General features: G+C 41.6%; 1 protein-coding gene across 7 annotated transcripts in view; it reads left to right on the top strand.

The window, feature by feature from the left end:
- LOC139366576 (dual specificity protein phosphatase CDC14AB-like) overlaps nucleotides 1-12,261 on the top strand; it is a 64,023-nt gene that overhangs the window by 45,619 nt on the left and 6,143 nt on the right. For 4 of the 7 annotated variants that reach the window (XM_071104415.1, XM_071104626.1, XM_071104536.1 and 1 more), the window contains 3 exons: nucleotides 1,426-1,529; nucleotides 6,584-6,631; nucleotides 8,818-8,952. In XM_071104415.1, the coding sequence (XP_070960516.1) occupies nucleotides 1,426-1,529; nucleotides 6,584-6,631; nucleotides 8,818-8,952 (287 nt within the window). Of the gene's footprint in view, nucleotides 1-1,425; nucleotides 1,530-6,583; nucleotides 6,632-8,817; nucleotides 8,953-9,208; nucleotides 10,681-12,261 lie in introns of those variants that run through there. The other 3 variants (XM_071104493.1, XM_071104339.1, XM_071104700.1) reach the window with 2 other exon arrangements.

Raw genomic sequence — 12,261 nt, 5'->3', positions numbered from 1 at the left:
GTTCTCTCTGTTGATTGGAGAAAATCTGTGATGTCTGCGGTGTATTATTTAGTACATACCTGTAATGGAATGTGTTTAATTTATTAATCAAACAAGCACTAAACAGACTGCAGCAGCATTTCGCAAACTCTGTCCTCGGGACCCCATGTTTTTATTTTTGCCTTAACACTACACAATCATCAAAGTTTGACGATTAGTTGATTATTTGAATCAGCTGTGTAGTGCTAGGGCATAAACCAAAACGTGCACTCCTTGGGATCCCAAGGACTTAGTTTGGGAAACCCTGGACTAGAGGATTTATTTTTATAGACAATTGTTCTTATACACAAAACAGTACCGTATTCTGGTCTGTTAACCTCTTTCAGCTAGGGGGCACTATTTTTATGTTTAGAAAAATAACGTTCCCAATGTAAACGGCCTATTTCTCAGGCCCATATGCTAGAATATGCATATAATTGACAGATTAGGATAGAAAACACTCTAAAGTTTCCAAAACTGTCAAAATATTGTCTGTGAGTATAACAGAACTGATATTGCAGGCGAAACCTGAGGAAAATCAAACCAGGAAGTGGCTTCTATTTTGAAAGCTCCATGTTCCATAGCCTGCCTTCGCTCCATTTAAAGGGATATCAACCAGATTCATTTTCCTAATGCTTCCTCAAGGTGTCAACAGTCTTTAGACATAGTTTCAGGCTTTTATTTTGAAAAATGAGCGAGAAAGATAACATCGCGTCGGTGGATAGCTGGGTGTTCGCATGAGTTTTGCTTGTGTAACACAGTGGGGCAGCCACTGACTCTCCCTCTCCTACTGAAAAAGAGACAGTGCCGGTTGATATATTATCAATTATATATTTTAAAAACAACCTGAGGATTGATTCTAAAAAACTTTGACATGTTTCTGTGGACATTACGGATACTATTTGGAATTTTCCTCTGCGTTGTCGTGACCGCTCGAGCCTGTGGATTTCTGAACATAACGCGCCAAACAAACGGAGGTATTTAGGATATAAAAAATAAGGAACATTTATTGTGTAACTGGGAGTCTCGTGAGTGAAAACATCCGAAGATCATCAAAGGTAAGCGATTAATTTTATTGCTTTTCTGATTTTCGTGACCACGCTACTTTGATGCTAGGTGTTCATAATGTTTTGTCTAGTGATCGATAAACTTACACAAACGCTTGGATTGCTTTCGCTGTAAAGCATATTTTCAAAATCTGACACCACAGGTGGATTAACAAAATGCTAAATTGTGTTTTGCTATATTGCACTTTTTAGTAATATTATTTGAATGTGGCGCTATGCAATTCAGCGGTTGTTGATGACAATTATCCCGCTAAAGGGATGGGTAGCGTCAAGAAGTTAATCCAATCTACCGTAGATACTTAGCCACATTATCTTATGTGATCATGTGTTCTCTCCACAGAACGACTACATTGGGGAGAATGGCCTATGCATGACCCAAGGAGATAAATTGCGTGCCTTAAAGGGCCGGCGCCAGCCCAGGTCGGCCACAACAGGAGCTCTAAGGTAAGAGCTGCCTGGGATACTCCAAACTTCCCCTTTAAGATCCTTCCACTTTATTCGTTTCCACCTTTTTGAGATCTCAAGGACTTTTCTCCTTTAGCTGTATAGCTTGTTACGTTTGAACTCTGTCCTCCGTTCTATGGAAAGTAATACATATTTAAGTATTTCAGTTACTCAACCATAATGCCATTACAGCTTCTATGACAGGTTAAAGGTCTATACAGGAGATATCAGATCAGTATACTTCAGAGTTCCCCAACTGGCAGCTCACAGGCCCGAATTTGCCGGGTGGTTTTATTTGCCCCCCCTAAGTTTTCTGAGCAAAAAATAATAAATACAATTTTCATTGTTGGATATAAAAAAATGTAAAAACACCAGGAAATCAGGTTATTTTAATTTGGGAAATCTGTTCCGAAGTATTTCCACTAATAATAGAGACACGTGATCATAAATAAATGAAAGCGAGATTTATGTTTTATTCCAATATTATATCTGTTAAGGCTTCTTGCGGTTAATTTGCAGTCTACGAATTATTTGTAATTATGTTCTGGCCACCTGACCATCCGCACAATAAAAAATTGTCCCGCGGCTGAATCTAGTTGATGATCCCTGGTATACGTCAAGGCAAAATGCTGAAGTAAATAGAAATCAAACCAGAAGTATACTGAACTAAAATATAAAGCATCATGCAACAATTTCTACGATTTTACTGAGTTACAGTTCATATAAGGAATTCGGTCAAATGAAATTAATTCATTAGGCCCTAATCGATGGATTTCACATGACTGGTCAGGGGTGCAACCATGGGTGGTCTTAGAGGGCATAGGCCCACCCACTGGGGAGCCAGACCCAGCCAATCAGAATTAGTTTTTCCTTATAAAAGGGCTCTATTACAGACAAATACTCCTCAGCACCCCTGCCCCCCCTCAGACAATTCCGCAGGTAAAGAAGCTGTATGTGGTTACACGTGGTCTGCGGTTGTGAGACTGGTTGGACAGACTGCCAAATTCTCTAAAACGACATTGTAGGCAGCTTAGGGTAGAGAAATTAGCATTCAATTCTCTAGAAACAGCTCTGGTAGATTTTCCTGCAGTCAGCATGCCAATTGTGCGCTCCCTCAAAACTTGAGACATCTGTGGCATTGTGTTGTGTGACGACAACTGCTCATTTTAAAATGGCCTTTTATTGTCCCCATGATTATGCTGTTTAATCAGCTTCTTGATATGCCACACCTGTCAGGTGGAGTGATTATCTAGTCAAAGGAGAAATGCTCACTAACAGCGATGTAAACAAATTTGTGAACAACATTTGAGAGAAATAAGATTTTTGTGCGCATGGAACATATCTGGGATTTGTTTTTCTCCGCTAATGAAACATGGAACCAACTCTTTACATGTTGTTTGTATTTTTGTTCAGTGTATTTTCGCTGGCACGACAAGTTCTGGTTGGCATGGAAACCACCGCCCTGCTGGGTTCAGTGTCAAGGAGGTTTCAAGTTGTATTAGTCGTATGTACAGGAAACGCATGGTATACATCGTCCAACAAAATATAATGTTTTGGATGAATCTGTCTTTGTCTAGCGCAGTCTCCTAGCTAGTGAGACAGTCTGTGGCTCTGTGATCTGACTCAGGGCTCTGGTTTCCATGGTTACCTTGCTGAAATAACACAGGCACGGTCCGGCAGGTTATCCAGTATATTGGCTTGGTGTCATGCCGGGGTTTTCTGTTAAATACTTGCTTTGTTTTCTAAACCTCTAAAGTCATTTTTGAGCTTTTCGTTTGAGGTTTTAGTCATGTAGCCTACATGACTCAGTAAAGTGCTTTGAACGCTAGGCTAGTAATCGCTACTTTTCCATCGCGCTAAGTACATATACAGTGCATTTGGAAAGTATTCAGACCCCTTGACATTTCCGCATTTTGTTACGTTTCAGCCTTTTTCTCAAATGTATTAAATAGTTTTTCCCCCGATCAATATACACACAATACCCCATAATGACAAAGCAAAAACAGGTTTTTTGAATTGTTTGCAAATGTATAAAAAAAATCAAGAACTAAAATATCACATTTATATAAGTATTCAGACCCTTTACTCAGTACTTTGTTGAAGCACCTTTGGCAGCGATTACAGCCTCGAGTCCTATTGGGTATGACGCTACAAGCTTGGCACACCTGTATTTGGGGAGTTTCTCCCATTCTTCTCTGGAAACCTTCTCAAGCTCTGTCAGGTTGGATGGGGAGCGATGCTGCACAGCTATTTTTAGGTCTCTCCAGATATGTTTGATTGGGTTCAAGACCGGGCTCTGGCTGGGCCACTCAATGACATTCAGAGACTTGTCCCAAAGCTACTCCTGCGTTGACTTGGCTGTGTGCTTAGGGTCGTTGTCCTGTTGGAAGGTGAACCATCGCGCCAGTCTGAGGTCCTGAGCACTCTGGAGCAGGTTTTCATCAAGGAACTCTCTGTACTTTGTTCCGTTCATCTTTCCCTCGATCCAGACTCTGCCGCTGAAAAACATCCCCACAGCATGACACTGCCACCACCATGCTCCAGCGTAGGGATGGTGCCAGGTTTCTTCCAGATGTGACGCTTGGCATTCACACTAAATACAGTGCCTTGCGAAAGTATTCGGCCCCCTTGAACTTTGCGACCTTTTGCCACATTTCAGGCTTCAAACATAAAGATATAAAACTGTATTTTTTTGTGAAGAATCAACAACAAGTGGGACACAATCATGAAGTGGAACGACATTTATTGGATATTTCAAACTTTTTTAACAAATCAAAAACTGAAAAATTGGGCGTGCAAAATTATTCAGCCCCTTTACTTTCAGTGCAGCAAACTCTCTCCAGAAGTTCAGTGAGGATCTCTGAATGTTGACCAATGTTGACCTAAATGACTAATGATGATAAATACAATCCACCTGTGTGTAATCAAGTCTCTGTATAAATGCACCTGCACTGTGATAGTCTCAGAGGTCCGTTAAAAGCGCAGAGAGCATCATGAAGAACAAGGAACACACCAGGCAGGTCCGAGATACTGTTGTGAAGAAGTTTAAAGCCGGATTTGGATACAAAAAGATTTCCCAAGCTTTAAACATCCCAAGGAGCACTGTGCAAGCAATAATATTGAAATGGAAGGAGTATTAGATCACTGCAAATCTACCAAGACCTGGCCGTCCCTCTAAACTTTCAGCTCATACAAGGAGAAGACTGATCAGAAATGCAGCCAAGAGGCCCATGATCACTCTGGATGAACTGCAGAGATCTACAGCTGAGGTGGGAGACTCTGTCCATAGGACAACAATCAGTCGTATATTGCACAAATCTGGCCTTTATGGAAGAGTGGCAAGAAGAAAGCCATTTCTTAAAGATATCCATAAAAAGTGTTGTTTAAAGTTTGCCACAAGCCACCTGGAAGACACACCAAACATGTGGAAGAAGGTGCTCTGGTCAGATGAAACCAAAATGGAACTTTTTGGCAACAATGCAAAACGTTATGTTTGGCGTAAAAGCAACACAGCTCATCACCCTGAACACACCATCCCCGCTGTCAAACATGGTGGTGGCAGCATCATGGTTTGGGCCTGCTTTTCTTCAGCAGTGACAGGGAAGATGGTTAAAATTGATGGGCAGATGGATGGAGCCAAATACAGGACCATTCTGGAAGAAAACCTGATGGAGTCTGCAAAAGACCTGAGACTGGGACGGAGATTTGTCTTCCAACAAGACAATGATCCAAAACATAAAGCAAAATCTACAATGGAATGGTTCAAAAATAAACATATCCAGGTGTTAGAATGGCCAAGTCAAAGTCCAGACCTGAATCCAATCGAGAATCTGTGGAAAGAACTGAAAACTGCTGTTCACAAATGCTCTCCATCCAACCTCACTGAGCTCGAGCTGTTTTGCAAGGAGGAATGGGAAAACATTTCAGTCTCTCGATGTGCAAAACTGATAGAGACATACCCCAAGCGACTTACAGCTGTAATCGCAGCAAAAGGTGGTGCTACAAAGTATTAACTTAAGGGGGCTGAATAATTTTGCACACCCAATTTTTCAGTTTTTGATTTGTTAAAAAAGTTTGAAATATCCAATAAATGTCGTTCCACTTCATGATTGTGTCCCACTTGTTGTTGATTCTTCACAAAAAAATACAGTTTTATATCTTTATGTTTGAAGCCTGAAATGTGGCAAAAGGACGCAAAGTTCAAGGGGGCCGAATACTTTCGCAAGGCACTGTAGTTCAATTTTGGTTTCATCACACCAGAGAATCTTGTTTTTTATGGTCTGCGAGTCCTTTAGGTGCCTCTTGGCAAACTTCTAGCGGGCTGTCATGTGCCTTTTACTGAGGAGTGGCTTCCATCTGTCCACTCTACCACATAGGCCTGATTGGTGGAGTGCTGCAGAGATCGTTGTCCATTTGGAAGGTTCTCCCATCTCCACAGAGGAGTTCTGGAGCTCTGTCAGAGTGACCATTGGGTTCTTGGTCACCTCCCTGAACAAGGCCCTTTCCCCGTTTGGTCGGGCTGCCAGCTCTAGGAAGAGTCTTGGTGGTTCTAAACTTCTTCCATTTTAGAACGATGGAGGCCACTGTGTTCTTTGGGATCTTCAATGCTGTAGACATTTTTTGGTACCCTTCCCCTATGCCTCAACACAATCCTGTCTAGGTGCTCTACAGACAATTCCTCTGACCTCATGGCTTGGTTTTTGCTCTGACATGCACTGTTTACTGTGGGACATTATATAGACAGGTGTGTGCCTTTACAAATCATGTCCCATCAATTAAATTTAGCACAGGTGGACTCCCATGTTATTTCTGTTTTTATTTTTAATACATTTGCAAACTTTTCAAAAACCTGTTTTCGCTTTGTCATTATGGGGTATTGTGTATAGATTGATGAGGAACATTTTTTATTTAATCCACTTGAGAATAAAGCTGTAACGTAACAAAATGTGTAAGAAGTCAAGGGGTCTGAATCCTTTCCGAATGCACTGGAAATGTGCAAACATTATGTCTCTGGAAGTGAACCCTCATTTATCTTTCTTGCTCTTTTTTTTCAGACTTGAAGACATGAAAATGCACACCAGGTCACCGTCCCAACCTTTTAGGTACCTTTACAATAGTGTTGACTATATGGTTTGTCTAAGTGGAAGGGGTGTATCCTAGCTATCACAAAACAGTCTCCTCAATATAAGTTGCATCGACACCTCTCTCGAGTCTCAACGCATATCTCGGCACACACAATATCCCTCACACATGCTACCATGCCTGTCTATATTTCATTCAATTCGGTGCAAAGTATAGCTCAACTCAAGCTGTAACTAGGCTACCTGCAGCAAAGTGCTGGATGGTCAGAGGTAGAGGAGAAGAGGCGACTTGGAAGTGTGAAGAGGGATGGAAATGGAACTCCTCCCTCTTTTGTGCTAAAGTACAGCCCTTAATTAATTTTCCTCAAATAGGAGCGAGAGAAGAGCCTCTACACAGCTCTCTGTCCTCCCACTCCTTTAGCCTTGGTTCTTTCACCTATTCAAAGGTTAGCGTGTAGGTGTGTTTGTTGTGTGTTTGTTTGTGTGTCTGTATGTGTGTATCGCTGCGTGTCTGTCTGCGTGACAGCATGTGTGACTGTGTGTGTTGTCTGCGTGCGTGCGTGTGTGTGTGTGTTAGAGGTCGACCAATTATGATTTTTCAACACCGATACCGATTAATCAGACAATTTATTTATTTGTTTATTTGTAATAATGAAAATGACAACAATACTGAATGAACACTTAGTTTAACTTAATATAATACATCAATAAAAATCAATTTAGCCTCAAATAAATAATGAAACATGTTCAATTGTGTTTAAATAATGCAAAAACAAAGTGTTGGAGAAGTAAAAGTGCATATGTGCCATGTAAAAAAGCTAACGTTTGAGTTCCTTGCTCAGAACATGAGAACATATGAAAGTTGGTGGTTCCTTTTAACATGAGACTTCAATATTCCAAGGTAAGAGGTTTTAGGTTGTAGTTAATATAGTATTTATAGGGCTATTTCTCTCTATACCATTTGTATTTCCTATACCTTTGACTATTTGATGTTCTTAGAGGCACTTTAGTATTGCCAGTGTAACAGTATAACTTCCGTCCCTCTCCTCGCCCCTCCCTGGGCTCGAACCAGGAACACATCGACAACAGCCACCCTCGAAGCAGCGTTACACAAAAGCCGCGGCCCTTGCAGAGCAAGGGGAATAACTACTGCAAGTCTCAGAGCGAGTGACGTTTGCATCGATTATATGCAACTCAGGACACGCTAGATAAACTAGTAATATCATCAACCATGTGTAGTTAACACATTATGATTGATTGATTGTTTTTTATAAGATAAGTTATTGCTAGCTAGCAACTTACCTTGGCTTCTACTGCATTCGCGTAACAGGCAGGCTTCTCGTGGAGTGCAATGAGAGGCAGGTGGTTGTAGTGTTGGACTAGTTAACCGTAAGGTTGCAAGATTGAAGATTGATGTTCTGCCCCTGAACAAGGCAGTTAACCCACCGTTCCTAAGCCATCATTGAAAATAAGAATGTGTTCTTAACTGACTTGCCTAGTTAAATAAAGGTGTAAAAAAAATTGGGTGGTCAAAATCGGCGTCCAAAAATACAGATTTCCGATTGTTATGAGAACTTGAAATCGGCCCTAATTAATCGGCCATTCCGATTAATCGGTCGACCTCTAGTGTGTGTCACTGAAAGAGGCCGAGGCTACTCAGACTAGCACAGTCTCCTCTAATTGCTGTACCGTCCTGAATGACGTTGGAAGTTCTTCAGCCCAGTACTGACAGACAGATCACAAGCAGCGGACAGAAGGAACTGGGAGTGATGCCTCTTACCTCTTTTCCGTCTCTTATTATCTCTCTCCCTCATTCATTCACACATCTATAATACTGGCGTATTATACTAGAGTAAACATTAAATGGTTATGCTTTGATAAATCCTTACCTAATCAGAAGTCCTTCAGGTACTGTTCTGTAGTCTGTGGTTACAGGGTATAACTTTCACTGGGTGTCATCAAAGTCTTGCCCACTCTTTTGTTTGTTTCTGACAACGGGATTTGTACTGTAGGTCATTTATGTCTTTAAGGAGTGTAAACTATCCAATTAGCATGTCTGACTAAATGTTTTATGTGTGTCTAGTAGTAGAAATTGTGTGTTGGCAAAAGCTCTAGTGTTAACAGCTCTTACTATTATTTCACCTCACACTATGTATGTCCAATTATTCTATCTGTCTCTCTCTCTCTTCCCTCTTTCTCTCTCCCAGTAGGATGAACCTTGGAGTGGGCACTCAGGGTACCATCTCCCCACTCAAGTCCTCTAAAGTCCCATCATCCTCTGCTTCTGCCACGGCCAAGAGAATCAGCCGCAGCTCCTCCTCCTCGGCATCCAACCTCAAGAGGTGAGCCCCCAACACAGCCCTCCCCCGACACGTCCTTTACTCCTCTTTTATCTACTCACTCTTTCTTTTTTTATTTCATTCTTCCCCCTCTCCTTCCATTTCTTCCTCCCTTTTCTTTCTGTTTCACACTGCGCAGCCTCCCATCCCTCCATTTATCCACTTACTCTTTCTCTTGCCTCCTATAGATTTGTATTTTACTCCTTTAACATTTATCTTTCCCTCTCTTTCCTGTCCTGTCCTTTTTTGTCTGTCTCAGTCCCCTGGTTGTGTTTCTGCCTGTCTGTGACTACCCCATGTCCTGAGTGCAAGTGGCAGGTGGAAGGATATGCAGGGCAGGACAGGGAACACGTGTGCAGTGTGTCTCAGTGACCAGACCGATTCACAGAAAGGGTTGATGCTCTGCAGGCTGTGAGCATTCTCAACAGACCAAATCTAAATCCCCCGCATTCTGCACCACTAGAGACAGGGACTAGCACATAACACAACACAGAAATATGCCACAACAATCTCTCCTCTGGAGGAGCGGTACCAGACCTACTGTACTTTGTGCTCTTTTCAGGATTTGTTATTGTCTTTTTCTATTCTACCAAATTATTCAACAGTGAATGTGTAGGTAGGTAGCCATGGCAATATAGATTGGCTGAATCAATCTGCTATTACTGTCCGACTCAATCCACTATTGTAGACTGCTTGCCGCCTGTCTCAGTAGACTAATCCATTGCAGAGGTGGCACACCAGTATCACCAGTAGTATATTTAACGTTAATTCCCATAATTTCTAACCTACAATGTCTGTTTGGTTACCGTCATTTCTGTTAACGCATTACATATATTATTACAGTCTTACTGTTTTCATTGTAGGAGTGGACACATTGTTTGCAGAGAGCACAATCTAGGCTACACTTGTGAGAAACAAGTTTTGGTTTATTTCATTCCATTTATGAGTTGTCAATTTATTCATTTTGTTTTGTTTTTGGAGTGCTCCTGTCAATGTTGAGTAAGGACATGCACCTGATTACACATAGAAGTAGGACTAGTCTACCTGGCCTGCGCGCAAAGGTAGTCTTATAAATGTTTCCATTTGGGGATCTGATATTTCTGATTGTCTTAACTCACCACCACTAATGAGCTGTGGATCTTCTCAGTTATTTTTTCATCACTTCAAACAACAAGTAAACAAAGTCTGTTTTTACATCTATTGAGAATCACAATAGTTCCTCAATGTAGCCTATTTGAACAATCTTTCCAGCTCTCTCCCTTTCAGTAACCACCACTTGGTGTGAATTGGGGAAGAAATGTCATGCTCTGATCCGGTGGAAACGTCATAAAATAGGCCTACCTGGTTACTTGTTATCCCTTGCACAAATACAGCTGTGTTTGTCCAGAGCTCACTGGCCAGGAAACTCTGAGGGTCCAGAATATCTTATACAATGTTGCAAGATCGTTAGTGCAAGCTTTGGGCTGAACCAAGTTGATAGTTGATACAATGTTTCAAGTTCCTTGCAGACAGGCCATGCATAGCCAATGTGATTTATTTTTATCAGGATCTTTTCTACCTGCATGATGCAATGTTTTTATTTGTTGCCTTTATGTCAGCTATTTTTACATAGTTGGAAATGGCAATACTTTTAGATTTGTATAATTTTCATTTCGATATCATTTTTATTAATCACATGACAACGATTTTGAGATGTAAAGACTTTATTATAAAATAAATGAAAGTAACTGGCACGCAGATTAGTAGAAATGTTAAGATAAATTGGCACTCCGAATGGAAAAGGTTGCTGACCCCTGGTGTAGCCTATTACCTGCAACTTCAGCAGCTTATGGCAGAATCTGAGAAGGCCAGCAGCGGGAGGTGGTGGTTCGGGAACAGGTTTTTTTCTTCTGGTTAGGCTGTCTTGATCTCGGAATCACTCTTGTGTCATTTGTCTTAATTATTTAATCACAGTGCGCTTATGTAGACTACTCAGACAAGCTGAGTATCTTACATATAGTTGATTTTATTTAAACACATACAGTGTGTCTATACAGTGGGGCAAAAAAGTATTTAGTCAGCCACCAATTGTGCAAGTTCTCCCACTTAAAAAGATGAGAGAGGCCTGTAATTTTCATCATAGGTACACTTCAACTATGACAGACAAAATGAGGGGAAAAAATCCAGAAAATCACATTTGTAGGATTTTTAATGAATTTATTTGCAAATTATGGTGGAAAATAAGTATTTGGTCACCTACAAACAAGCAAGATTTCTGGCTCTCACAGACCTGTAACTTCTTCTTTAAGAGGCTCCTCTGTCCTCCACTCGTTACCTGTATTAATGGCACCTGTTTGAACTTGTTATCAGTATAAAAGACACCTGTCCACAACCTCAAACAGTCACACTCCAAACTCCACTATGGCCAAGACCAAAGAGCTGTCAAAGGACACCGGAAACAAAATTGTAGACCTGCACCAGGCTGGGAAGACTGAATCTGCAATATGTAAGCAGCTTTGTTTGAAGAAATCAACTGTGGGAGCAATTATTAGGAAATGGAAGACATACAAGACCACTGATAATCTCCCTCGATCTGGGGCTCCACTCAAGATCTCACCCCGTGGGGTCAAAATGATCACAAGAACGGTGAGCAAAAATCCCAGAACCACACGGGGGCACCTAGTGAATGACCTGCAGAGAGCTGGGACCAAAGTAACAAAGCCTACCATCAGTAACACACAATGCCGCCAGGGACTCAATTCCTGCAGTGCCAGACGTGTCCCCCTGCTTAAGCCAGTACACATCCAGGCCCGTCTGAAGTTTGCTAGAGAGCATTTGGATGATCCAGAAGAAGATGTCATATGGTCAGATGAAACCAAAATATAACTTTTTGGTAAAAACTCAACTCGTCGTGTTTGGAGGACAAAGAATGCTGAGTTCCATCCAAATAACACCATACCTACTGTGAAGCATGGGGGTGGAAACATCATGCTTTGGGGCTGTTTTTCCAGGACGACTGATCCGTGTAAAGGAAAGAATGAATGGGGCCATGTATCGTGAGATTTTGAGTGAAAACCTCCTTCCATCAGCAAGGGCATTGAAGATGAAACGTGGCTGGGTCTTTCAGCATGACAATGATCCCAAACACACCGCCCAGGCAACGAAGGAGTGGCTTCGTAAGAAGCATTTCAAGGTCCTGGAGTGGCCTAGCCAGTCTCCAGATCTCAACCCCATAGAAAATCTTTGGAGGGAGTTGAAAGTCCGTGTTGCCCAGCAACAGCCCCAAAACATCACTGCTCTAGAGGAGATCTGCATGGAGTAATGGGCCAAAAT

Source organism: Oncorhynchus clarkii, chromosome 1, assembly GCF_045791955.1.
Source record: "Oncorhynchus clarkii lewisi isolate Uvic-CL-2024 chromosome 1, UVic_Ocla_1.0, whole genome shotgun sequence".
In the NCBI taxonomy this organism is placed as follows: Eukaryota; Metazoa; Chordata; class Actinopteri; order Salmoniformes; family Salmonidae; genus Oncorhynchus; species Oncorhynchus clarkii.
This window is presented reverse-complemented; position numbering and strand designations above follow the sequence as displayed.